The 27,712-nt window shown below is 46.9% G+C and overlaps 1 protein-coding gene across 1 annotated transcript in view; it reads left to right on the top strand.

Moving 5' to 3' along the window:
• The window catches only part of col27a1a (collagen, type XXVII, alpha 1a), a 66,324-nt gene that overhangs the window by 16,283 nt on the left and 22,329 nt on the right, over nucleotides 1-27,712 (top strand). Inside the window, exons 5-16 of the mRNA XM_030085212.1 lie at nucleotides 4,981-5,034; nucleotides 7,733-7,786; nucleotides 7,917-7,970; nucleotides 14,288-14,332; nucleotides 16,460-16,513; nucleotides 16,937-16,981; nucleotides 18,170-18,223; nucleotides 19,419-19,463; nucleotides 23,872-23,925; nucleotides 25,729-25,773; nucleotides 27,086-27,139; nucleotides 27,352-27,396. Of these exons, the coding sequence (XP_029941072.1) occupies nucleotides 4,981-5,034; nucleotides 7,733-7,786; nucleotides 7,917-7,970; nucleotides 14,288-14,332; nucleotides 16,460-16,513; nucleotides 16,937-16,981; nucleotides 18,170-18,223; nucleotides 19,419-19,463; nucleotides 23,872-23,925; nucleotides 25,729-25,773; nucleotides 27,086-27,139; nucleotides 27,352-27,396 (603 nt within the window). The remainder of the gene's footprint in view (nucleotides 1-4,980; nucleotides 5,035-7,732; nucleotides 7,787-7,916; nucleotides 7,971-14,287; nucleotides 14,333-16,459; nucleotides 16,514-16,936; nucleotides 16,982-18,169; nucleotides 18,224-19,418; nucleotides 19,464-23,871; nucleotides 23,926-25,728; nucleotides 25,774-27,085; nucleotides 27,140-27,351; nucleotides 27,397-27,712) is intronic.

The raw sequence follows: 27,712 nt of genomic DNA, 5'->3' as shown, positions 1-27,712 counted from the left end.
TTTTTCTATGCAGGCAGATAGAGCGTATTCACCATAGGCCTGCGAGTGCTGACCTCCCACCCCTACGCATAAACAGGAAAGCTCCTATAAAGACGGCCTTTCAAAAGGCTGCCTGTGCCACAGGATGCCTAATAAAAGCACTGTAAACAGACAGAGAACACATGGCTCCGCTGGACTTTCTTCTCCTGCTGCAGCAGGCCGCGCTAACACTTCAGAGGAATCCCATTCCCCACTGATAAAAAGCCTCTTTTTCTTTTTTTTTCTTTTTTTTTCCCAAGGAAGCTCAAGAGATATAGTCTCATTCAAGAGTTTTCTTTCTTCCTCCTGTTTCTCTTTGTCCCTGACATATGGACACTGACACTGCTTTGAACTGTATAAACAGAGCCTAGAAGTGTTTCTGATTCAGACCAAACTCAGCTGTTCGTTCCGGCTCCCATGCTTCCCTTGATTTCTTGGCGTTAGCAGTTTTAGCGTTTGCAGTGAATTCCCTATGCATCCCACCATAAGCAACGTCCCATTTATCGTTGCAGCTGACTATCTGGATGCATGCGCCCGGTGTTTTGATGTTTGTATTGCTCTTTACTCTGTGTTTACATCTCCGTCTGAGTCTGAGAAACCCTTAAGCTAAAGTCTCTGTGATCCCCCACCACAATAGATGTATAAAGAGGTCTTTGTGTGGCTCTGATTAAAGCTATTTAAGCCCCATCAGCACCTCCCATTTCATCTGTAGTCGCAGTTCCACAGCATCGGGCTCACGTAGGTCTATCTCCTGTGATCTCAATCAAACGTGCCTGGAGTTACACTTCAGTGGGGATTAAATATATGTGCACCTTTTTAAGGTAGATCAAAATCTCTGCATCTGAGGGTGAAGAATAAGAAAACTGCGCTCTGTAACCTTACGTAACCCCAAAGCCTGGCCCGGTTTGGACGGTTCAACTTTAACTTGTCCTTGGTAAAAGCTCCGCCGTCCGTGTCAAACCTCGTCCATCAGCACTCCGCATCGACCAATCGCCTCAAACCGATTGACATCCCGGCGGTTCAGACGCGGCCTTTTGTCCGCCGCCGTGAAGCAGCTGCTGAGCCGCCGGCAGCTTTGTCAGTGGAGGTGGTCGGTTTGCAGAGCGCAAACAATGAAAACAAGCCTTTTCAATAAAAAAAGCACTTGTAAAGGCCGTCGGGTTTGATGCCGGCGGGTCACTCGCAAACGCACCACCAGCGTCTGACCTCATAGTCATTGTGTTTAACGCACACACACGTTAGTGCTCACACGGCCAGTGTGTGTGTGTGCACACCACAGCGCTAATCCCACAATGTTTAGCACAGACATATGTGGCTATGTTTATAACCAGCCTATATAAAGAGGGAGAGGATTAAGGAGGTTTTTTTTTTTGTCAACAAGAGCATTTTTCAAGTTTAATTACAGCTGTCATGTGTGTGTGTGTGTGTGTGTGCAAACTGCTCTTACACAGATTTACACACATGCAAACGCGCACAAGCTGTGCAGACGATCCCCTCTTGTCCAGATGAGAGTGTGGTTTCAATTTGGACTAAAGCAGTCCGCTTGTTTATCACTAAAGAAATTACCTCCAAACCTGAATTTCAGCCTCGGGCTGCAGCCCAGCAGCCGGCGAAGCAGGAGTCGATCAGACGCTTCGTCCTCTGCGAGAAGCCCTCCGGCTGACGGAACCTCCGCCGGAGTTTTCTACGATTCTCTCTATGAGCCTCGGATTACTGGAAGTCTGTGTGATGACACAGAGCACCATTGAGCCCAAGAAGCACCACCCATGAACCTTGACCTCTGATCCCACGCATGTGAGTGCGAGATGCCGTAACGATGGCAACGGCGGCCGGTACAGAAGCTTCTGGTCGGCGTCCATGAATAGGCCGGGCTGAGCTTTTTTTCTTTTTCGAGTTTGTGGGTGTGTGTGTGTGTGTGTGAGGGCGACGGTGGTAGAAGGGTGTGAGAGGAAACGTGGACGCGTCACGAGAGCGCAGGGCCTTTATCTACAGCAGGGCTGGCTGCGCGTATTCGTCTGGAGCCCGGCAAGTCAAAAGCCTCTTTGTTTGGGGGGGAAAAAAAAAATCTCTGTCACCCATCTTTCCTCAGGCTTCCCCTCTGAACCTCTCCTCTGTCACTAAACAAACTCCCCCCATCCTCCTTCACCTGCCCGAGCACAGATTCCAGATGGGCACGCACAAACCCAAAAACCAGGGCTATAAACCATTCACCAACAAATACTTGCGCTAATCTCTGCCGGAGGCCGTGCGCTGGCCTGGTTTGGTAACGTCAGGCAACTGATCAACTTTTAATGCTCCTTGAAATCCCCAAAGTGTGCATGGGTTTCTGGAATATTAATGTAATAAGCTCCAGGATTGTAAAACTCACAGAGCGTAGTCAAAGTCCCTCATTTTTCAATGCTTTTTGGAGCTTTAAGACATTTCTTAACACCGGATTTTCACTGCTTTGGCATAAGATAAGCCCGAGGTTCCCACAGTCGCTCTTTAATTTGTCCTTTGCCTTTATGACCTGTTATAGTTCTTGTTGCACATTGTGTTAAAAACTAGTTTGGATTACTTACTTTTCCATTTATGATGTACTCCAGATTACTGTTTGAGGAAGTTTGCAGCTCATTCATTGTGTCTGCTTTTGTAATTATGAAGTTTTATTGTGATTTCTGTGGGATCTGTCTGCAAATTCCTCTGTTTTCTCTCTTGTACAAGCGAGGCGTGCTCGTAAGAGTTTAACAAACGAGGAAATCTTTCCCTCGATCCTTTAAGGCAAAGTTTCTGCTGTGTGTTTATGTATTTGTGTGTGTGTGTGTGTGTGTGCGCCGATCTTTAATTATGAAGACATCCCAGCGGTTTCACATGCTCTCTTGATCTAATGTTAGTTAATCAGACGTTGCCCCTTGGGCTCGCATTTGGCACAGCATCACACGGCGTGTCTTTTATCTTTAATACGGCCACTGCGTATACATTTAAAATGTCTTTTATGAGCTGCTGTTGAAAGTCAGACCATGTTTACAGCACAGCCCATTAAAAGGCCCTGTGTCTGAAATGTTTTGTGTGGGAAGGTAACGTCGGGCACGATGCACCTCGGCTGTAGGTTGCACATATGGTGCAGGGATAGATATTCATACACCACAGAGCTGCATGGAACATGTGGATCTTTCATTTCCTTCGAGTTCCTCGTCTGCTGGGAGTCGGTATGAATTGCACTGAGCTTGCAGGATTTCGCCGCCACAGGAACCACAGTCACGCCTTGCTTCGCTGCTCGGAGGCCGGTGGCTTTTTATTGGATAGCCGTCAGCGTGCGTGCTCGCGCCCCGCCCCGGGCTTCTCTAATTAGACACCTGTTGAGCGAGAAGAGTTACACGACGGGGAGGCAGCTGCCCAGAATCGAACCGTGGGTGCCAGCCGATGCCCGCCCGCCCACCAGCGCACTGCCCAGCCTGCGGCTCCACCACAGGGTTAATTTTGAAGCATGTAATTCAAACATGTCTAGTTTGTTTAAGTTTTATTTGGGGCACAACAGCGTCCTTTAACACCGTCTGGACCGACCGGCAGCTCTCGAGGAATGTGTGCAAAACCGAAAATCGAAATAAGAACGTGGGCAGCAGAGAGGCGAGATCTTTAAGAGCCGAGACGGATGGGATCAAAAATATATGAGAGAGTTAAAAAAAAACAGGTCACGGTTTGGAAATCCTGACTCAAGAAACAGATAACAGATCCGACACACGCTGAGTAACTTCCTGTCCATTCGTTGATGAATCAGACATGACTGTCGTCAAAGCGCAGGATCGGTAACGGAGGAACGGATTGATGCTGTCATGTCTCCTCTGGACGGTCTGTTTTTAAGCTTTGCTTGTTTGAACTCGTATGGCTTCTTCTTCTTTTTTTTTTCTTTTTTTTTTTTTGTAGACCTGTATAACCCAAGCCAACCCCGGGAGCTTTTTTCTGGTCCTCCTCTGGGGGATAACAGAGAGCTGCCTGTCTGAACGTCGGTGGATGTTTGGGTTCGATGCTGCTCAGCAGATTATAACATAATAGCTTCCCGATTTGTTTTGACTCACCTCAGTGGAAGTCAGTGAGCCAGCGTTCAAAGCAGTTTTTAGCTCTTCTTTTTCCGGCCCCTGTCTCACTCGATCAACCCCCTGACCCGGGACGGGGGTGAGGTTAGGGGCCCAGAGGTGCCACACCACGTGGAGGGCAGGCGCAAAGGTCAGCGGTCCACAGGAAAGAGTCGCTCAGAGGAAGAGGAGTCAGACAGACAGATGAAAGGATCGAGACGGAGCCGCCCCCCCCCCCCCTCCTCTATCTGTCTGCAGCCCGTTGTTCCAACCAAAGAAAGATTGGTGCATATTCATTCTCCGGCTTCCAGGGTTTTTTTTTTTCTTTCTGCCAAATTGCCCCACAGGGGCGGCTGGACAGAGCGGGACGGCTCACGTTACCGGTGCGCCGCCGCCGCCGCCGCTGCACATCTCGCTTTGCGTTCGTTTCCTCGGCGGCTGCCAGCGCGGACAGGAAGGCTCACCGCTGCAGGAACTCAAAATGTTATGATCTGCATTACTCATTAAGACGCCCGGCAAGCGTGTGTGTGTTTGTTTGCATGTGTGTACGTGCGAGTGAGTGTGCGCACTGGGGGTGGGCGGCGGCTTCGGTGGGAGGGCAGGAGTGTATAGGCAACAGGAGGCAGGAAAACCACATCCATATGGTGAAGCCGCTCCAGAGAGCCCCATTTTCCATCAGCCTCAACCCCCTACACCAAATACCTCGCCACACACACACACACACACGCAGGCATCGTCAGTGTATAAGAAAACAATGTAAAATAAGCTGAAATCTGAGGTTCTCCAGGCAGATTGGACCCCCTCCTCCTCCTCCCTCCCGTCTGCATCACTTCCAGCCCAGCGTGCAGATTGATTGAGATCTCCGTCACCTTTTGATTGTGTTTCCCCTTCTTTTGTGGCTTTTCCACAGGGTGCTCCTGGTCCTCAAGGAAACCCCGGCCGATCTGGTCCACCCGGGTTCAAGGTACCCACTCCTAGTTTAACCCGCAGTCACAAGCAGACCTTTCTTCCTCCCCCCCGCTTCCCCACCCTCACAAGACCCCCTCTGCCATGTTGGTTTTTCCTCACTAAACAGCTACATCATTATGTTCCCACCTCTGCCTCTCATTTCATAGCGAACCTAAGATCTTTTCTGAGGAATAATCCTGCGGGGACGTCTTACGTTTTCAGTTTTTTTTTTTCTAGATCAGCTGGAACCCATAAAGAGCAACAAGGGTAATGGAGTTTTATGGCTGGAGAATCAGGGCCATCTAAGTTCACCGCAGGGCGGACGCAGGACTACAGACACCTCGGTGCTTCATACTGCGCACCCGTATGACTTTAACATATGTGCTGTCGAGGTCGGCGTTGGGCTTCCCTGTTATATTTCAGCCGAGGCTTCAATAACTGTCAACCGGCTGACAGAAATTTACCAACAACTGTTTTTACCATGACTTATTTGTTTTGAGGCTTTTTAAACTGAAAGATTCCACCTTTGCCTAAAAATTAGTGTTTTCTTTAGTCTTTTATAGAGAAAAACCCAATATCGTTTGGTTGTGGACTTTTGGTTTTTACTAAATAAGAATTTTTTTGTAGAAAACTCCAATAATTCAAAACAAATAGATACTCAAATAAAGTAAAGGCTGCAGCCCAAATGTACTTTTCTTTTTTGTGTGACTTTTTCGCGTTGCCAAATTAGCCCCTCAAACTCAGAATCTCAGTTGATATGTTGCTCCCGTGTCAGTCGAGTGTGTGTCAATATTTCCACTGCCATTTGAGCATCGGGAGGAAAAAACACACATTGCATTGACACCGGCGGGGTCAAAGTGATTTATCAGAGCTCAAGGGAAACACGTTAAACGTCGGAAAGTGAGAACTTCAAATAAATCTGTCCATTTTTAACGTGTGAACAGGAGGTGACCCTGGCCAAGACAAATCCTCCACGTCCCTCATGTGATTGTCTGGGCTGATCTACGTCTCGGCAAACACCCTTGACCTCCGACACTGTGTGCTCAGACGACGGGACGAGGAGCAATACCTGTATTTTAAGTGTATTATAAAAATGCCTTAGACAAACGACAACTGCGGTGACACCGCTGACCCCTGACCTTTATAAAGGTCCCTCTGGGACGGACGGCGTTTTTCTCTTTGACGTGTTTTAAGATTTTCCTTTCTCAGACTTTAATGAGTTTCTGGCCTGCAGTTGGACTTCTTCAGAAATGCCAGTGTACAGTTTCTGAATCAGAGTTAAATGACAGTGTCAATATAGCTCCAGTGCTCTTATAATAAATATTCCGCACAACCAGCAGCTTAAAATCCTTCAGTTGTGTTTTTTTTTTGTATTTGGAGACACTTATATAGCAATATATTACCTTGACGTCCTGTGATCTGTGATATAAGCTTTCTGCCAGCTGCGGCATCATATTTAAACGACTTGATTTCGATCTTGATGGAAAGAAATGCTTTTCTAAATCTGTTTTCAATTTCTCTGAGCACACAAGATTAATTTCTAGACGGAGTTACAGCTTGATCTTTTTATTTTCACTGTACTTTTCCAATTTTCTTCTCTTTTCTTTTGTATAAAATGGATATTTCAGTTTGTTTTACAAAGACAGATTAGAATTTTCTTATTGCGCCTAAGAAATTCACTGATAAAATGTCTGAAAAAAGGACTTTAAGGTGCAGAAATACTCAAAAATGTATCAATAAATCAAGAAATACTTCATATTGGGATAAGACAGAGGTGGCTACAGCTGCAAGAGCTCACACCTGCAGGAAAATTAGTGTTACCAGCGAGCCTCATATGGATTTTTGTTTGTTTTGACGATGGGAGGAAACCAGTGAAATCCCATACATGCTCTGGACTCACACCAGGGAGCTTCTCACTATAGAGCAGGGGTGCTAACCACTACTCCACCGTGCCCCCCCTCCAACCAGCAGTCTGATTTTCATCACATTTCAGCAGCCAGTCTCATTTCAGACGAGAGTCTCTGTGGCTTCTACCGGAGTGTTTTGGTTAACAAGATGTATGTTTGTACAGTTTTTTGGCACAACCAGCTGTTTTTACTTCTAATGAAGAAAAGCTTCAAGGGGCTTAGGGCGGCCTCATGGCTAGAAGAATCGCGCAGAATTTGAAAAATGTGCCTCGATTGGTTAACAAAGCTGAGCAAATGGACCAGAAACAGCAGTAAAGTTCCTGTCTTACCGGGGTGCCAGAAATTGTTAAATTAGCAAAGGAGTTTCCAAAATATTTTCAAACACTCGCAGCGGACGCAATTTCCTCGTCGACTTATCCGACTTGCACCCTTTTCACTTCTGTCTCTGCACATTAGGGAGAGCAAGAACTGAGGCTCTTTCACCTTCATTCAGCGTCTTCTGCACTTCTTTTCTGAGCTCCGTTTCGCTTGGCGTCTGATGACAGCGTTATGTAAACTGTGTGAATATGTAAAGTGAGTTTCAGTGGAGTCGGTGTGATTTCCGATCCGTAGCTTCGATGTGCCGAACCTTGCCGATTGTTACTCGCCTGCAGCGTTAACCTTTTCCCCTCTGTCTGAATGAGACGTGCTGGCCGCTGAAACCGTGTGCTAATTTGATGACCGGTCAGATGCTGTCAGTTCGAGAGCACAGCGGGAGCTGCGTAACTTTCACACAAAGTCGTCCTTTGTGCTTGTCTGTCTTCTCAGGGGAAAAAAGGAGACCCTGGCATTTCACCCGGACCCGCACCTCCAGGAGAGAAGGTATTATATCCCGCCTTTACTCTCATGCTTCATTAGTCAACAACAATGTCCTGCTTGACAACACGCAGCGTGTTTGTGGCATTTTTTTCCCCCTTCTCGCTTATTTGGACATTGTGGCTTTGTGTTGCAGGGAGACACAGGGATCCTTGGCCTGGTTGGACTGCCTGGACCAGAAGGTCGAAAGGTAAGTCCCGACGGCTCCTGTCCTGTCCTACCAGCCCAGTCACTTCAGTATGGCTCAAACATGTTTAAGGAACCATTCACCAGCTAACGATGGCTGTAAGCAGCGAGCTCACATCCTGGAACGGTTGATATTTGGTCACCGCATGAATCACGTCTTCTGTTGTGTCTTTATGGTTGTGTTTGCATGCAAACATCTTCCCCTTGTCTCCTCTTAAATTCTCCCCATCAGTCTTTTCCTTCTGCACTCGCCATATTTTCCATATGTTCCCTTGATCCTGCAAAGAGAAGACTGAGCGTTGGATGAAGGGAGAAGGTTTTATCAGCAGGATGAAGAGGATGGGAAACTTACCACCCCATTAAAAGTTACTGTAGGTCAGGCTGAGGGACAGAAAGTGGGACACAGCCTTTATTAGGTGGCAGTATAATCACCACAGGCTGAACTTTAGGTTCGAGAAGAAGGTCTGAGCTGTCAGCTGCAAACAGGTAAACAGGTTCATGACTCTGCAAATGCATTCCTGCGTCTGCCTGTGTACATAAAGCAGACATCAAGCTATAGCTGTCTGCTCAGCAAGCAGGCTCGTCCCCCGAGGAGCCTTCAGCAGTTTCAGGCCGAGTGGAAAGATTGTATAAAAACAGTGAAGCTCAGCATATTGGGGGAAGAAGAAAAAAATGCAAAATTTCACCCAAAACTATCGTTCAGCTTTCTGTGGCCACCTGAGAGGAAGACTGGGCTAAGTAATGGAAAACTGGCTGAAGCAGTGAGATCAAGGTAGTGAGGGATCTTTAAAAAGAAGTCCATGAAGCGGTGGAACGGTTTTCTGCATGTCGTGTTTGGACAGGATGAAAATGAAGAGTATATTGATCATTTAAGATGCTTATAAAGGCTCCTGGTCACATTGTGCATCAGAAACCGTGCAGCCAGGCGCCCATTTCAAAGAAAACAGAAGAATCAGTTGTAATTGAGCCTAGCAGGTAGACTGCCTGCGTTTCGGCGGAGGTGTGACGCTGCTCTGCGTCTGCGGGCTTTTCTCTGCAGCACGGCGGCAGCCTGCACTTCAGTTGGACGGCTACTTGAAGCTCAACATATGGCTTTTGTTAGGAGTCTGCTTTTTTTCTGTGTGTTGTGTGTGTCTGTGTCCGTTTGTGTGCCTCTGCCTCACACACGCGCACACACACACACACGCTCAGACAGAATGGAAAAAAACGTAAAACCGATGGAAAACCCTCCCAGATTCCTCGCAAACCCAAATGGCAGTGATGTATATGAAGCCGGGCTGCAGGTGACTCTGAAGCAGCGTCTTTGTTTTAAAGCTGGAGAACCTGGTGGGGGTGGAAAAGTGTTTTCTGTCTGCACACACTGCGATGATGAGCTCTGCAGAGTCAGCAGGTCCTCTTAATAAAGCCCCGGGGCGTGTTGTACTCATCGCGGTGACGCCGCGGCGTTTTGACCTGGGGGGGGTCTTTTACCATGGCGACTTCATGAAAACACACGCAGCCTGACCTCATGAGGGAAGGCCTCAGGTATTGGTCACTGAACCGCAGACACGTCGACTGTAAAGGAAACTTGTTAAGTTAACTGCGAGCAGTCGGCTTCCTCTCCGACGTGAAGCGTCTTGTTAACCCGTTGCCACCCTGCAGCAGCAGCAGCGGCGGCGGCGGCGCTCGGCAGCGTGTTGCGTTTCTCGGCCGCCGGCCTCTAATAAGCCCCGGTCCGTGACGGACGTGTGAGTCAGGCCGCCGAGCCGTCGGCGCTCAAACAGGCTTTGTTCTGCGTCTCAGGTGGAAAATCCCCAGGCGTGTCCCGTCTCCCGTCTCCCGCTGACGCTCCGAGGCCGAGGTTAATGCAATATTGACAGGAAATAACGACGTTTAAGGCCGCGGCGTTCGCGCTCAGAGGCCACCCTGAAACCGCCGTGCGCTGTTTCTTCCTCTCCGCGCTGTTTATGTCGCTCCGTCTGGTTTGCTTGGATTTCTGTGGTTTAGGAAAACGGGACAACAGCAGCTTTTCTCTCTGGGCGCTCCTGTGTTTTTCCCTACCTTCCTCCTCTCACATACACACACACACACACACACACACACACACACACACACACACACACACACACACACGTACGCCCCCTAAATCAGCCCGCGTTTGACTCTTCAGCCGGGAATTCTGGAATCCGGCTGCCGGTTTTCCATGGAAAACTTTAATGGGGAAAGCAGCGGCGCTTTAAAATTGCGATAGCGGCGTGTGATTTTACACCCTCAGACAAGCCAAGCATGTTCCGCTCTGTACAACATTTGTTCTCGTGAGCCGAGTGCGAATGTCTTTTCAGCATGGCGGGCAGGGTCAGGCAGAGGGAACCTCCTGCAGCCAAAACCTCAGCTGCGAGGACGAGGCCGCGGTGCGAGCCTCACCTCGCCGCCGCCGTCGCTCCGTGTCTTCCAGCTGACCTGCTGTTCTCTCTCCTCTGCGTCTGTCTTTCACACCGTCTGTGCTTCTTCCACATGAAAGCCGGATCTTAATATCTGGTAGCGCTGGAACTATTCCTTTGCAGGGTTTTAACTGCTCAGAAGTGCTGATCTCGACTAACCGCAGTGATATCTGTCTTCTCGTTCAACTCTTTGCAGTAAATCCAACATTGGGGTTTTTTTCTAAGCCGTTTCCCCAAAACCCTCGCAGTTTTCTGTCTGTTTTATAGCTCTTTTTACTCGAGAGCAGTTCTGGTTGTTCTGTTGACGATGAATGATACGTCTGACCCCCTGCAGTTTCATTATATTTGCAAATTCTTTGACGGTAGACAGAAGTACCACATGTTGAAATACTGCATGATTTACTTTATGCTCCTGTTTTCCTTTTTAAGGTGCTTATTCCTGTCACCTTATAGAACCATGAGTCCCATTGTCTGCTTGTGTGGAGTTTGCATGTTCTCCCTGGCATTGCATGTTTGATTTTTTTCTTTCTCCCAAGAGTCCGTAAACATGAGCATATCGGGTGAGCCTGAATCATGTGTGTATGTGAGTGTTTTCCCATCAAACATTTGTGAGAACCACTTTGTTTAGATTACTGTTATGAATCGATTATTGTTTAAGTTCCTACCAGATACTCTTGAGTTACTTCTTCTCTCTGTCCTTTTCGCTGCACTCACTGAAGCTGTTGTGTGACGTTGACTTAGTCCTGTATCCCCTTTACCTGCAGCATGTAGGCATAAATGCTACTTCACATTCAAAAGATAAACGTCACTTTTTATATTGATTAGCATCAGTCAGTTTCTTTTAAAAGCTGCTAATGTCAACATTGAAAAGCATCTTCCTCTTGCTAAGGATCTAGTCAATTAACCCCACTTCGTTTTAAAGAAATAATCACTGATTCTCATCATAAATCTTGAACATAGTGGAAAACACTCAGGGTAAATCTATAAATTCATTTTCCACGAATTGAACATAAAACCCGGCGACTGACTGAGTCTTAGTGGAAGTAGCTCTAAAGTCAGTATGAAGCTGGACAGCTGCAATCTCATCCATCAACACCTATGTACACTCAGCGGTGCGTCTGCAATGTTTTGGGAAGTTATGACTGTCCAGAGACGCATAACGCGGAGTCCGTGCTTAAAAGAAGTCTGCATGTACATGTGCTTTTCACATATGTGCCATTCAGACATGCGTGATGCCTTTACGTTGAGCAATGGTTGGACTCTCTGACACAGAGAAGTTTCCACACAGCATGGCACACAAACCAAAAAATGTACGATGAATTAACTCTCGTAGCAGCTGCTGTTTACTCTTTTGCATGATTTCCCTTTAAAACAGCGTCCAAACCACAGTCCTCCCAACAAGAGCCCCTTTCTGAATGCAGAATAGTCTGATATAATGTGCTTTTCCCCCCCGCCGGGGCGAGACGTCGTGTTAATCACACTCATGTTCTGTTTTTTTGCACGGCGTTTTATCATCCGACGTTAATCTGAATCTCCAAAGCAGAGACTTTCCGTTCAGCTCCCTCCTCCTCTCCGAGCTAACAACTGTGCACGCTCATCATCGCCGTAATTATGGAAGAATTCAAATCAACCATCATTTTCTCTGCGTGTTTCACAGCAGCGACACACACACACACACACACACACACAAGCAATCATTGCTAGTTTAATAGTGATCCCGGATGAACGCAGGAGGGTTGGAGCTGCGGTTCACACACGGTTGAGACGAGGAACGTTTTTCCGCTGGACATATTTCAACAAAAATTGTGAAAATTGTTTGTTTTCTGTCCCGATGAGGCACGATGTACATTCGCGGCACATAACATGGAGCCGGACGATTACTGTGAGCAATCACCCGGCTCCGTGCTGGAGAGCTGTTTTAGGGGTGTGAAGGTGGGGAGATGAAAGCCCAGATTAATGAGGTGAGAGGTGTGTTTCTTCCACCTGCTGACTGTCCAGAGGAGGCACACACTCATTATTTGTTCTGCACAGTTGTTAAAAGACACGAGGTCCGCGCTCATTTGAAAGTTAAGTGTGTGCGGAGCGGCTGTCGTCACCGGCAGACACACTGTGTCTTTCATTCCGCTCCTCGGCGTTCGTTCCCCCGGGGCACAACCCGGGCCGAGCGGGAGCAGCGAGGGGCGGCGCTTGCGGGGCGCTACCGGGGAGCCCATGTAAATGAAAAGCTTTCTGCTGAGTTTTATCTGATTGAACACACATGCTCATTAAACAAGTGGCATTGCAAACGGAGGCGGGCCGGTGGGAATGCCCGCTCTCATTAGCAGGCTCGTAATGAGTGAGATAAGGATCTGAGATGGTCGAGCTGAGGCCGAGAGTGTAGGGCTAATACGCAGGACCGCGTGTGTGTGTGTGTGTGTGTGTGTGTGTGTGTGTGTGTGTGTGTGTGTTTTCATCTGGACCTCACAGTGCAGCTTGGGAACATAAGCTGCTACACATGTTTGTACTATAAGTAAGCCATCTAATAAGATGGGATATGAGAGTGTGCATGCATCTCCGTGTGTGAACGTGCATGCGTGTTGGCGCCGCTCCGCCTCCCGTTCATGTACGAGCACACATGTCGGCGTGCGTTCGAATGCCTGAGAGACACACCGGGGTCACTGCTCGCCTCGAAAGCGTCCGTTGGGTCAAGGCTTGGATGAGAAACAGGCAAAATTTTAGAGGGGGTGAAATCAAACCGACTGCCGTTCGTCCACGTAAACAGACCGACGTTCAGCCTGAAGCACATGGAGGTGACCGTCAAATGCTATCGGGTGGAATTCTTCACCCTCTTCTCTCCACTGAACTGCGCATCGACAAGGCTTTTTACAGAAATATGGAAAACACACAGCAGTGTTGCCGCAGCCTGGTGACATCTCTATTTGCTTTGTTCCTAGTACTTGTGTATTCTCCTCCCAGCGCCGAGCATCTCGTCCTCGTAGCGTCATTTTCATGGCTCGTGCCGGACGTTGCGATGTGAGAGTGCGACACAAAGCTTCTCCAAAACAAGGATAAATACAGGCAAAAAATATGTAAATTTCTGGGATGGTGACTTTACAAAATATGCACGTTATGTTATTTGTTTTATTTCATCTGCGACAGGGGGAGAATGTGTTGTTGCTGTAGAAGTGCAGAATGAAGGGCTTGAAGTGCCGGATTGCGGCGTTCGGCCCGTGAGAGCGATCGTGTAACACGACGGGGAAGAGGGATGCTGCCGTCAGATGACAGCGCTAAAGGATGGTTTACAGGAACTCTACCGATCCTGGCTCCGTGTTTTGGAGCTGCGGTTTAGGAAAACGGGACAACGGGAGTCTTTCCTTTCTCTCACTGTCTGTTTTTACTTTATGCGCCCCCCTCTCTCTCTCTTCTCTCTGTCTCTCTGTCAAACTGCGGTCTGAGAAGGCCTGTCTCTTCCCCCCACCCCCCTTTGATTTAGTTTTTCTCCTCTCTTTGTTGGGGGTCTGCATTTTCCGGAGTCAGCAAAACCTGAGACAAGCACTAAGTCAGGCCGTCTTTTACTGTTGTTTTCTGCTGCGCATGCAGGAGGAGGCGAGCGCTATCTGACTCAAACAGGAAGGCATTTATATCCTCGACATGCCGTGATCCTGGCACAGCCTCCCCAGCACCATTACTCTGTGACGGCAGCCAGTGGAAAGTCTGATCCCCCCTGACAGACTGGCAGATTGATTCCTCGCATGTGGCACTGGATGTGTCTGCTGGTGCCGTTAGAGCCGTAACATGCATATTTGAGAACATTTTCTGTCGTTCTCACACACTGAAGAAGATCCGCTCCTGTGTTTGCTTCACGTTGCTGTCGTTCGTTGATATCTCATAACTAATTTCTGTCTAATTTGTGCCTCTCTAGGGACAGAAAGGTTACCCTGGTCCACCTGGACTGCCTGGAGAGGCTGTGAGTATCTTTCTCTCTTTATATGCTCTGTTGGATTTGGATTTGTACGATAGTTTATGTCCTGTTAACCCTCAAAACTTGCACATCTGACATGCAACGCCGTCACACTTCACCTGCGCTTTGCAGGATTTGGCCTCCTGATAAGGTTTGTGTGAATCTGTCTTCATCCATGTCTAATTCCTCCTCGCCACCTCATTCTTTAAAGCCTCGATGGACCCGCCACTCCCAGGTCGTCTGACCTCTCGGGCTTTGTGCAGACGTGTGTGCGCGCACCAGGCATGCTTGCAGTGCAGCCAGATTAGATTAGCCTGTTATGAAGCACTAGTGAGGACAGACATCTGGCCAAAAGCGCTGCGCTGCAGCGATGCTCTCCAGGATATCAGAAAGCGATGCCAAAGAGAGAGAGAAAATAGAGGGAAGAGAGAGAGGAACAAGCCAAGTAGGCCAACAGTGACACACTCAAGCCTGTTACGCTGCAGCTTGGAGAAAGTTTCCCTTTGTCTGTTTGCGTTTCTCTGGATCTGCCGGAGCCACTTGTCACTTAATGTTCAGACTCTGTTCGTCGATGTTAAACCGAAGCTCCATGACTTCTGTTCTGTTTTACGCTCTCCTCTATCTGCCATTCTTTATTTGAACAGAGAGAATCCTTCTCAATAGACTCTTTTATTGGCTAAGTGGGCGGAAACATGGCTGGGGACTGTTTAAAGTGCGGAGCATCCCTTCCACACGCAGAGCTATTTTCAGTCTGGCCCGCTCCCGCTGCTGTTTGTGTTAGGAAAAGGCCTTACTCATGGAAAGCAGAGTGGAACCTTTTCCTCACTGCCGCTCAGTCGAGAGTAAACCCCCCATCTCCACCGTGATGTTTTGAGGCGAGGGAGTTCCTCCGAACCGCGCACGGCGGAGAACAAGGACCGTTATGTCCTCCCACTCTGTCCATCCTCGAACGCCCCCCTTTTTCCCACAGTGCTGCTGATGCTGATGAGGATGAGGATGAGGATGATGACCACAGCTCCGGCCTCGAGTCTGAGTCACCGTAGCACTACTGACTGAGTGTTAAGCACAGCCGTTTGGCACTGCGTGTTCTCCGCTCATTGGAAGCAGAACCCAGCTGGTGTGCATAAACGCGCCGATGACTCTTTGTTACTGTAATAAACCGCTGGCCGTGTTCAGAGTCGCTCCTCGCTGCTGTGGCGGCGGCGGCGGCGGCGGCGGCGGCTGCAGTCAAAAGGTCCAGACTCTGCCAAATCCTTGTCTGCTTTTAACTGGCAGCATTATGCTCTATATTTATCCAAGAGAGGGAAAGAGCGCGCACGGCCGCACGGCCAGAGCGCGTCAAAGGAACTTATACACGGACGCTCGTGCACTGCGGGCTTCGGACACAACCTGCCTCTGTGCATTTCTGTTATGTTTTCTGATGGTTGCACACACACACACACACACACACACCCAAACTGAACTTGTAATTAGCGACTGCAGTGTGTACACAGACCACATCTGAAGTGTGTGGAGAGGAAAAAAAAAAGTCTTTTAGCAGCTGTAGTATCCAACAAATACACAAGAACCTAACTATATGAACACCTAAACAACCTCTGTACCTATGTGAGATGCTCAAGTTCGACATGTGTGTTTCATGCTTCTATTTCTTCTTATGTTCTTAAATTATAATAAAATTCCACAATACATTTATATGATCCTTCAAATCAACACAACTGTATGAAACATACACGTTTTAGCATCGAGCAGAAGGATATAGGTGCATCTCCTCCATGAAAACCTGACTTTAGATTAGGAAACTGATAAAATAAATGCCCATATCATGTTGCATCAATACATTTTGGACGTTAGATTGTTTTTCACCTGTATTTCTGCAGGTCTTGACTCTCTCACCACGGACGTGGCTGACAGAGGAGAGCTGTGCTCGTATTGCTTCAGGGCCTAAAGGGTTAAAGGTGTACATACCTGACTCACTTGGCCGTGTGTCATCTCCCCTGCTCCGTCTTTCTCTCTCTCTCTCTCTCTGTGTGTGTGTGTGTGTGTGTGTGTGTTTGCATTACGGTAATTCTGATCATCCACCTCTCTTCCTCCCCGCCCCCCCTCCCCTCTGTCGCTCTCTTTCTCTCCCTGCAGGGAGAGCTGGGTCCAGTCGGAAGCCCAGGTGCCAAAGGTTATCCTGGCAGGCAGGTGCAGTAAATCCTCTGCTGTGACTGGTACAGTTGTGTTCAGGAGGCAGAGCAGAGCGGAACTAGGTTAAACCCAGCAGATGACTTTATGCGTAAATGCTGAGCGGAGAGGTCGGAATATTTTTTCTGTATTTAAGAAGAGTAAAAAGTAATTTGTGACTCCAGCATGTTCACAACAGCAGTCACAGAAACCGTCCTTTCACTCTGCTGGAGTTTTTATTGCAGTCCAGTTTATAGTATGCTGTAGAGGGACAAGGTTTTGAGGGTTTTACTAGAATGTCATATAAACAGTTTAAGTCAATTGGCCTCTTAAAACCTGTGTCTTTATTTGAGTTGTAGGCTTTGGCTTGCCATGGGCAAATTGCTCCAAGTCAGGTGTTTAACTTGATAAATAAAGTTTAATTTTTTTTTTTTTTTCCTCCAGGGTTTACCGGGGCCCATAGGACCAGTGGGGCCTAAAGGTGTGCGGGTAAGGAGAGTCAGCCACGTCAGCTTCATCCCTTCAAACGCTCTGCACAAGTCTGAATGAATGATGTTGGACAGGATCAGTAATCCGCTGATAGACAGGGCTGCCAGGTTGACCTTTCACCTCTCAGTATTTATAGAAAGCTGTAAATCTCAGTTGAAGCCAGCTCCTTTAAAGGCTGCACACTATTCCGTGATTGTGATGTAAACCTGGTTGCTCTGCATGAACACTTCCAGTGCAGCGACAGCCATCTGAATGCATGTATGAAAGCACACGTGTGTGTGTATGTGTATGTGTGTGTGTGTGTGTGTGTGTGTGTGTGTGTGTGTGTGTGTGTGTGTAGGTGCACCAGCATCCACCTCTGCACACATAAACACATTTATCCACACCGGGCCTGGTGTGTATCTCTATTAATAGTTCTCTAAAGTTAGAAGCCTTTAGCTGAAGTGTAAACATTGTGCCACTGTAAACACACACTTATTGAAAAGGCTGGCTGTTGATAAGCCTCAACACACAAACACACCTTTTAAGGTACACAAATAAAGAAACACACACAGTGGCGTACACAAACAGTGATTTTTATGTTGCGTTCCAATAAAGGTCCTTTATCAGCTCCCTTTGGCTGCTTCCAAAGCCTCCCCTGCCCCCACTGGCTGGAATTTCCTGTTTAAGCTCCGTATGAGGCCCTGCTGTCTTAAGGAGGCATTCGAGTCCCCTCTGCCGCTCTCACTGAGCCACCTTTCTGCACACTCTGCCCTCTTCTCTGCACCGTACTCCACGCCGTGTGAACTCCTCTCCGCTCATGCTCGCCTGCGACTCGCATCTGGACTGTTCCTTTTCGGTGTTGAACTGTGGTGTTTGTGCTTGTTTTCTCCTCTGTTGTGTGTGTGTCTCCACTGTACTGACAGCCCACTGTGATGTCCTGGCATTCTTCAGAGATCCCTGGCGTGAGGGTATGTGCCCTTGGACTACATCGTGGAAGCCAGCACCATGCAGTCCATGGGCATATACACTTGCCTCATGGCTTGGTTCTTCATGGAAGCCCACCTTATCCATGCTGGACCGTCGACCCCCCTGAAACGCAGTCCGAACGCCAGCCCGAGTCGCCGTTTTCCCTGCAGCTCTTCTGCCATCCGAACCATTCACGCTCATTTCCCTCCTCTCTCCTCTCTCTCCTGTCCTCTCCTGCAGGGTTTCATTGGAATCCCTGGCCTTTTTGGCCTGCCCGGACCTGATGGTGAAAGAGTGAGTTCAACGCCAAATTTCACTGTTCTCTCCAATACATCCACTGCAGTTCAGGCTCATTCACTGCGTCTGTGTCACGTACAACATATTCACCCCAGGGGCACTTTTGCATTAAAAAAAGATATAGAGAGAAAACAACAAATTATGCTGCAGGAACAAGCTTTAGCGAGACCAGGAGGAAATCTCCCTTTCATATGAAGGAAATCTCTTACAGACTCAGGCTTTCTGCTTGGATTAGTTGGATTTTGCAGTAAGAAACAAAAGGAAAGGACGGAAAGCAACAAACAAGGTAGACCTGCAGAGCCGATGGCTGCAAGAAGAAAACTCCCTGTTTCACAGTCTGAGGTTCTGTTAGGAGGTTCAGAGAAGGAACTACATGAAGGAGAGAGAAGCTAATTTCATGACACTTCAAAACTCTGCCTTGATCCCGGTTTAGCAAACACCGGCAACCTTCCATCAGCAACACGCTGAAAGTAAAGTGTCTCAGTAATACAGGGCTAGAAGACGGTGGAGGCTGGCTGTTAAGTTAAGAATTACAAAAATGTTCGCCGATCAGCTGAAAGTAACTCGTGGCCCCGAGATCCCTCCTGTCATTTCCCTCAGCCGGCCCGTTGTTGCTGAAACACATAAAAAGATCCCCAGCTGTCCAGGATTCGGCTGTATAAAGTTGTGTGGGAGTAATGATGATTCATGCATTAACCCCCCCCCCACCCGCGCCCCCCTGAGCCTTTGAACTGCCTGAACTCATGGAGACCTCCTACTCCCGCACGGCGTCTGAAACACGGAGCGGTTAGCCTACTTGTGCTTCGCTCCGGCGTTGCGTCAGAGCAGGCCGGGCTGTAATCAAGGCCCGTCTCAATGTCAGCCAGCGACGCGACTCACGCCGCCGCCGCCGCCGCCGCCGCACACGTAACAGATGTTGCTCGTCTTTCTTCCTCGAGGAGGAACTTGTGTTTAACGAACATATATCTGAGCAAAAATAGAGGCTTCAGTCTTACACAATGTACTGTAAAAATGTGACCGTCAGCTGCTGCTCACATCTGTGGAAGCGGGACACGAGATCTTGTAGATCGAGCGACTGTGCTATGTTTAGTTTTGTTGTTTTCACTCAATGTCTGACTTTCTCTTGTTTTTCTGTTTTTTTTATTTTTCCTCCTCTTCCACACTGTCTTCTCCCCTGTCTGGATTTTTCTAGGGCATTGCCGGCGAACCAGGGAAGAGGGGCAAGATGGGTAGGCCGGTAAAGTTTTGTCTCAACATACTTTACAGATGATGTTTTGAACGTTTGATGAATTTTGTGGTGGGGAAAAAAGAGTGAGTTTGAATGAATGCTGAAGCATGGGAAAACAGAGTCGCTGCATTCAAATCTCAAACTGGACGGTGGATTCCCATCATGCACGGTGATCCCCTCGCTCCAGAAAGACAATGGTATTGATTTACTGTACTCCATCCTGAAATACTTTTGGATCGAATCGAAACTTTTCTGCGGGGAATCCAACACCTACACATGCGAAAATTTATAAGGTCTGCATTTACGTCATTGTTCGAGTCTGCTCAGTGTTTCCATGGCTTCTGGGAGGGTTCGCTGCAGCCTGAGCGCAGCGCAGCAGTCCCACCAGCCACGTATCGGGGTCTTGGACGCAGCAAGAAAAAGGCTTTTGTTGGAGTAAAAGTTTTTTTTTTTTTTTTGCCCCATCCCCCATTGCTGCATGGAGCTCAGCCATTTGAAGGAAGCCGTTGATTCCGCCATGCGCGTGTGTTTGTGTGTGTGTGTGTGTGTGTGTGTGTGTGTGTCAGGTAGCGTTCAAAGTCAGTTTGACAGAGTGTTTTTAAAAGAGTAGAGCAATCCCGAAACGCACGGCTGAGATCATTCTGCAGCTGTTGCTTGTTGGCTGCTCGGTAAATAAGGCCAAAAAGTCTGAGCACACGCGAGTCGGCGTCCGCCGAGAACCAGGATTTACAAGTCGAGTCATTCTGTAATCAGGCAGACTTCAGGACGGAGGGCTGGACTCTAGATGTGTGTGTTCATGAATCAGTGTTCGCGAATTGAGCCACTTCTGTTCAGTGAACTGATGTTTGGGTGTTTGGAATAAGTCATACGAACGTGGTGTGATTTGCTCCGAGGGGTCAGGCCCCCTTTGATCGACATCAGTTGACCAGATCAGTGAAATATGCCAAAATAACGTTTACATTTTTACTTTGAACGTGTTTATTTGTTGTTTACATTTTGAAAAAGTCTTATATCTATAATTACGACTGAAAATTACCACAATATGAAGCTACATTTAACGATGCAGAATGCAGTGATATTTCAAAATAAAAGTTCTCCTATGGTGCATGTTTTTCCAAACTCACCCTGACGGCCTGACTTTGAGGCTGACGCTCGGTTCTCAGTGTTGTTTTGTGTCCACTAAGACACAAAACAAGAAATCAGTTGAAAAGAGATCAGCGGTTTCATCAGGATGTTTTGCTTGGTGTTTTTTGGCGGGCTGCACTGAAGCCTCCCGCCGGCCAGTTTTCCCCCCCATGGGCCTTATGTTTGACACCCATGCTGTACATATTATTTCATCTAATTAATTATTATCATGTGCTTTCCTTGCTTACATTCCTCACATTAGTTTTTACTAAAACAAACAGTTGTAAAGTTTTGACTCGCATTATGTTTTTGTTCGAATTTATGCTACTTTGACACTTTATTTACAAAATGACGTATTTCACAGCCCTATCCCCCGCACCTAGCATCGAAACCGTCCACTTTCCCCAGAACTCCTGAAGTTCTGCCTTCATAATTTGGCTTCTTTCTGCTTGTTGGAAGCAGCTTTTGCAAGAGAGAAAGGAAAACTACGCCAGTTGTAGTAGATTATCTATAAAAGACTGACGGCTCTAGAGAACAGCAGAAGCATTGTGGAGTTTAGATGATTTCAGAATCTACAAGTGGACTTTTTATTTTTTTTAACCAACCTGTTGCTGGAAAACGCATCCATCTCCTTCATCGTCATCCTCCTGCTTCCAGCGTTCCTAAAGGGAAAAAATGGAAAGTTAAAACACTTGACAAGATGGTCCCTGGGAGACCAGTCCTCTCCTCCCTGATGGAGGAGAAAGAAGAACCAGATGAACCCCAGCCAAACAAATTTAATGGCCAGAACCACAGCACTTGTAGTCTGTCGAGGAAACACACACACACATACACACACACACACACGCATAGGCAGTGTAATATATAAATCTAAAGCTGAGCATGGAGTGAAAAGTTTCCAAAGCGAGCTGCCAATAGTTGTCAGTTTCACCTTGACTTTCTGTTTTGCGCAGAGCTGGAGTGTGTGTGTGTGTGTGTGTGTGTGTGTGTGAGTGTGTGTTTTTGCGGCTGCCTTTATCAGATCCATCGCTCGGGTTTTGCCAGTGAGCGCTGCGGCAGTTTGATCCCGTTTGATGTCGAAGAACAGGCTTGTTTGAGATCATGTCACAGGCAGAGATACAGTCAACGCTCACACGACTTTTTAAAACCCCTTTTTCTTTTTAACTTTGGATTCCCACATTTGTCCGGTGTGTGTCTGCCTGTCTGCCGACAGATGTGTGATTCAGTTCTGTTGGCTCACTGTCATGCTTCACGGATCGCCGTTCCCTTCGTAGTGCTTCCCCCTGTATGCTCAATTTCTCGCCGTCGTAAAGCAGATTGATGCGTCCCTTTGACCCGTCTTTAATGTGAAAGTTGTTTTGGGGAGAATCGCTGGTGCAGCGCTGCTCCAGACGCCTAGTAGGGACATAAAGCCACTTTTTTAGGGCATTTACTGCAGTTCTGATCACCTCAGTGGCCTTTCTCTAGGCTTCTCTGGGTTCAAGACGAGGTGAACAAGTTTGAATATAAAGTCAGAATCTCTCCCAAGTGATTTTCTTTGAAAAAATAAACTCCCAACGCATACAGAGAAGGCCATTTACTCAGTGTTTCTGAGCTGAGCCGTAGATTAAAATAAATATACATGCTGTGTATCTAAACCGCCTGTACTTGTACAGAAATAGCCGACATTTTGTGGAGGTAGCGGTAATAAGCATTTTGAAACAATGCACAGAGGCCAGAATAGCAGAACCTACCCATTAGCAGCGCTTCTGAAAGGCCTCGGCCTCAAACTGTCTCGACCTTTTCGCTTTACGCAGATGTGGTTTCTGCTCTGCAGCGCCGCTGACTGCTAGCAAAGCTCGCATTAGCTCCTCGTTTACTGCTAAATGGACAGAATAATTGCTCGGCCCCGCGCTCGCCTTTGTGGCATTTAAGTTAGCTGGAGCAGCTACGCCCCGCAGCTGATAGATTTAATGCTTTTAATGAGGTCTTTATGCTCCAATTTTGTCCATATTTCAAATAGTTTCGTTATATTTGACTCACTGAGATTGTTGTAATGGCCGTAGGAACACTCTCGGTTGTGTAACAGTTGTAAAAGTGTGCTTTGTGTGTTTATCTGTGTAATTAAAGACATTAGTATTTATAGTGCTGAAGGTAAACAGACTCTCTCAAAGAAAAGATGGCATATTTTTGTTATTGCAGCAGTATTTGGACATCTACTCTTACTTATCAAGTTGTTAAAGACACAAATGAAATTGTGCACAGTATTGTTCTGCAAAACCACTCAAAGCATTACTTTTTATAGTTTTCAACCACGTGTCAACAGCAGCCATACGACACATGATCAGTCAAACTAAAAGCAGTTTTATTAGACGAGCATGAATTTTACAAAGTTTGACATATTTTTAAAAGTATAGCTGTTGATTATATGTTGGTCATTTTAAAGTGTAAATAACAAATACACCAAAATACTGCTTTATTGAGGAAATTTGAATATTTCAAACTTGAGTATTTGCTCAATCATCTTACATTTAAACACAGTACTGCTACAACAATCACAAATCCACTGTGATCCAACCACCACCCTTCACCTATAATGTGCTTTAGGTTATTTTTTAGCTTCACCCTTTTGTTTTCTTGTCACTTGTGTTCAGGTGAAACAGGTGATATTTTTTTAAACAGTTTTTTAACTCTTGATTATGTACAGTGACCTTGAGTGTCCTGAAGGGCCCTGATAAATAAAATGTAGTAGCATAATAATTATCATTATTACAGTCATGAGTCTGTGAATTATGATAATAACTGAGTATAAAGAGAGTTCTGGAGTTTTGAGAATTGAGTGAGATTCATAATGTGATCAGAGCACAGATTGAGAGTCAGGTCGTCTCTGGGGGGTCAGAAAGCTTTAATAGAGGATGTATTGTTTATTCTCTTTCTAATGTGAAGAAAGAGATAAAAAGTTTTCTCATTTTCTGAACTATGTAACAGTTACGACATGTACAGACTATATGTAAAGACTATGTACATATACTATATGTAAAGATATTTTATCTTACAGTTAAGCTTTTATTGCCTTAAACCAAACGTAACTGAAGTAAAAATGCAGTGTTTTATTCATTCTAAATGCATAAATAAGTAAATTTCCTGTCTGAGCTGAGCGTGCTGCAGCTCCGGCTTTCTGTCTCCACCAGGTGGCCGCGAAGCGACTCCTGGCTGTGTTCATAAAGCAGACAGTATAAGCAGCAGGGCATACCTTCATTGGCCGTCTGATTTTGTGCCAGACAAACATAAAAGTTCCTCTCTTTGTTCTCAGGGGTTTCCGGGGGACTTCGGGGAGAGAGGACCACCTGGACCAGATGGAGAGCCGGTATGTCACGCGCTTCTCGATACAGAGCCAACCTCGCACACCCTCCCGGTGTTTTAGTGCTGCGACTTCCTGGTTAAATCATCCGGCGGCAGAGCACTTCTCCTCTGCTTTTCTGTTTTGTTTGAATTTGATTTGGGTCCATTTTACTGCTCCTTCATTCATTCATTTCGTCCCGGGACTTCCTCCGGTGCAGATTATGTTACTCTTCTCCAAAAAAAAAAAAAAAACCCTGCAGCCTCTGAGGAGCGAGGAATCTATTTCAATGCATCATTTTTCATTCACTGCTGTAAACCGACCGCTGACACACACTCACACTCACACACACACACACACTCTCTGTGTTATTATTAGGAAGTGATATCCAACAATAGTAAATGATGTCATTGCATTTCACTTTGAGTAGTTGTACCAAGTTGAGAAATGATGGGTCAGCAAGCAGTTTGCAACATGTTTTGGTTTATATGGGCGCTTTCAAATGTTTTCCATTAGCTTTTTTTTTTTTTTTTTTCGTGGCAAATCACTTTCGTTCTCACCAACGCTGCACATCAGATCAGTCAGAAAGAAAAACTCTTAAGAGTAATTACTTCCCCTCCTTTGAAGAACTCAGAAAAACAAGATATTAAACACTTTTTGTGCTTGGAGGCCGTTCTCGTTCTGACTGGCAATTTAACTGGAAACAAACCATCTTTCCTGACTCACCTTCCAAAGCAGATTGTGCAAACTCATCCGATGCCTGACCGTAAGCTGTTGGCACACAAAACATGAGAATTGCACACTTTTTCTCTGCATGTGAGAAAGGAAACTTTTGGGGGGAGTTTGATGTGCTCGTTAAAGAAAATGGCACAAAAGTAGAAAGTGTTTGAAAAGCTAGATCTAATCATTTTTATTGTCTGGAATTGGAGTTTTTCAAAGACCACCACCGTAGGTTCTCTTGTAGACTTGCCAGGCGCAATCTGCATAAGTCAATAAATTCTGCACACTGACCCACTTTTTAGTATTTTATCAGAAATGCTTGGCTTTAATGTCTCTCTGAACCATGATTTTATGTCTAACTCGAACTGCAGTGCACAAAATTCAAATATTCATACAAATGAATGAAATGAAAAGGTCTGTTCTCTGCCCTGAAATGATGAAGCGACTCCTATAAACATATAGAACATGCACGCACAGTAACTTACATGGGCGGTGTTCCTGAAAGTGTTTGGGACAAACTTATTCCACAGTTACAACATCCAGTCTGTGTCAGACGGTGTAATGGAGTAATGTTAAAGAAGTTTCAGGAAGTCAAGCCGGGGAGTGTTTGGAGCGTTCATGCTGTTGTGCTACATGCTCTAACCACTTAACCATTGGCTTACCCATTTAGATACAGTCAGTTCCATGTTTACTCTCTCAGATTTGCAAGTAAGCAGATTTTTTTTGTGAAAAACCAGCGTGCATGTACTCATCTTAAAGGGAAAATGTAACAACTGTTTTATTGGCGTGCACAAATCAGGAATTCCAAAACTTTCTCTCCCTCCAACTTTTTGAGGTATAAATTTTTGCGTATTTGGAAAAGCCACAGTGGGACGATGGGCTCGCACGCCCCTCCACCTTTACCTCAGAAACACACACACACACACACACAAACACATGCATGCACACAGCCCCCTCTCATAACCTGCGATGAACACTGAGCCACTCTTCTGTGCATGTTTGTTTAAAAAAGAGCCAATAAGCCGCGGAACTCGCCGCTCCTCGCGCTGCCTTCATCTCACTCGCTCTCTCTCTCTCTCTCTCTCTCTCTCTCCCGTCCTCCCCGACCAGGGTGACATGGGAGCCCCGGGTCCGAACGGAGTTCCCGGCCTGATTGTGAGTAGCAGCCCGTGAATTTCTCCGTGTGACATGTGTGTTCTTGTCCCTTTTGAAGCTCACTTCACTTTCCAGGCGCCTTTTCCTTAAATACAGAGCAGCGCAAACGAGCGTGTTTTAAAGAAAACCAAATAAATGCCGGCTTAATTGGAAAAAAAGAAAACCCACCCTTAATTAAGTTCCATGATCATTTTCACCACCAGACACTTTGATGGGAAACTAACCATCATCTGTAAGTTTTTAATGAGTGTAAACATTTTCTGGGAGGGTTTTTGCACGCCGAATCCGAACACGGCGGCCACTCACGCTTTCTCCTCTCCAACAGACCTTAAGAACACTTCTTATTTTGTTTTCCGTCATCGTATTAAGTGTTTGCATGCGGGAGATGCCCTTTCACCAGAACCGTGTGCGATTATAAAGCCTGGCTGGTTTCTCCTGCCCTGTCCCGTCTGCGCCCGTCACTGCCGCTCCTCCCGGTCTATTCCGGGCCTCCGGTGGCGGCGGCAGGCCTGTAATTGGAGGACTCCCTGATTACAGCTCTGCCCTGAGCTGTGTGTCCTCTGCATCCACTCCGTCCAGTGTTATGATGTACCGAAGGCAGCAGCGGGGAGCTGCACTTCAAAGACAGAAATATACAAACATCCTTCTCCAGCGACTGCAGGCGTCCAGCTTTCCGTGAGGAGGGAGAGCGTCTGGGCGGCTGGAGAGATGACGTGTTCCGTGAAAGCGAAAGTTCCGTCTCTGTTTGCTCTTTGAAGTGAACAAAAATATCAACGTAAAGTGGATTTTCTTTGACCAGTACATCGTCTCTTCTTCATCCGTCTGTCACAGGCGAAGAAGCTGAAGTTTTCTGCCCCTTGTGGCAGGAAGTGATCACAGATTAAAATCCCTGCTCAAGTCATGCAGTGCATCCCACTTTTCTTACAATTTGCGATCAGGAAAGGTCAGGTTATGAGTGAGCAGTGGATGGCTGGGAACTGCTCTCCTGCAGTGGACTTTTAAAACAGATCCCGTTGTTTTCAGAGGAAAGTCACTCCAGTAGGACGGGACTTCATTCTCCGGCACCAGACTGGATTATGTTCTGATGCTGAACGTCGTCTGGCACGCAGTAGTCACCGAAACCACAATTTGACACGCTGAGCCAGTCACCCCGTTATAAACAGTGTTTATCCGCCATCTGGACGCAAGACAGTGAAGTCTGGTGTTGAATTCAGTGAATCCCCAGAATTGGTTTACTTGTTGGATGTGTGTGTGATCAGTAGAAGCGTGTGTTTGATGTCAGTTTCTTGTCTCTCTCTTCTTCTGCCGTCAGGGCGATATGGGGCCAGTAGGAGAGATGGGCCCTCCAGGACTGAACGGACTCAAGGTAATCCCTCTAAGCTGGAAACCGTCACATCCGCTCTCTTTGTCTTTTTAAAAGCGGGATTTTACCTGCGGCTGTGGACTGTGGGTCAGCTGAAGGTTGGTAGCTTTCACACACAGCCAAATGACGCTTTTTCCGACCTTGACGGTACGTTCCTGAGGCGCGGCTGACGGGGGGGTTTTGCTCCCTAACCGGTCTGTTGTCGCTTGTTGCAGGGGGTGCCCGGAAATCCCGGAGAACCAGGACTGAAAGGTGATAAGGTGATCTGAATATTCCTGTTATTGGCCTGTGTTTGAGCAGCATGTGATGGATTTTTTTTTGTGTCTGGATGTAGAGCATGCTTTCTTTAAGCCGCTCCTTATTGTTTTTGTGCATCTTCTCTAAGCTGGGGACTTTAAGTGTTTTTTTTTTTTTTTTTTTCGCTACATGTGTTTCTGGAGATTGTGGCGGTTTTCATAGTTCATGGCATCACATGCGTCTAAGGGAGGAAATGCATTTGTTGCTGCGGGTCCCGAGGGTTTAATCCTGGCTCAGTGCATGTGGAATAAATAATAGGTTCAAATTATTTTTTTAAGA

The sequence above is a fragment of the Salarias fasciatus genome (assembly GCF_902148845.1).
Source record: "Salarias fasciatus chromosome 7 unlocalized genomic scaffold, fSalaFa1.1 super_scaffold_4, whole genome shotgun sequence".
NCBI lineage: Eukaryota > Metazoa > Chordata > Actinopteri > Blenniiformes > Blenniidae > Salarias > Salarias fasciatus.
The sequence above is the reverse complement of the archived record's forward strand: the minus strand, read 5'-3'. Positions and strand labels throughout refer to the sequence as shown.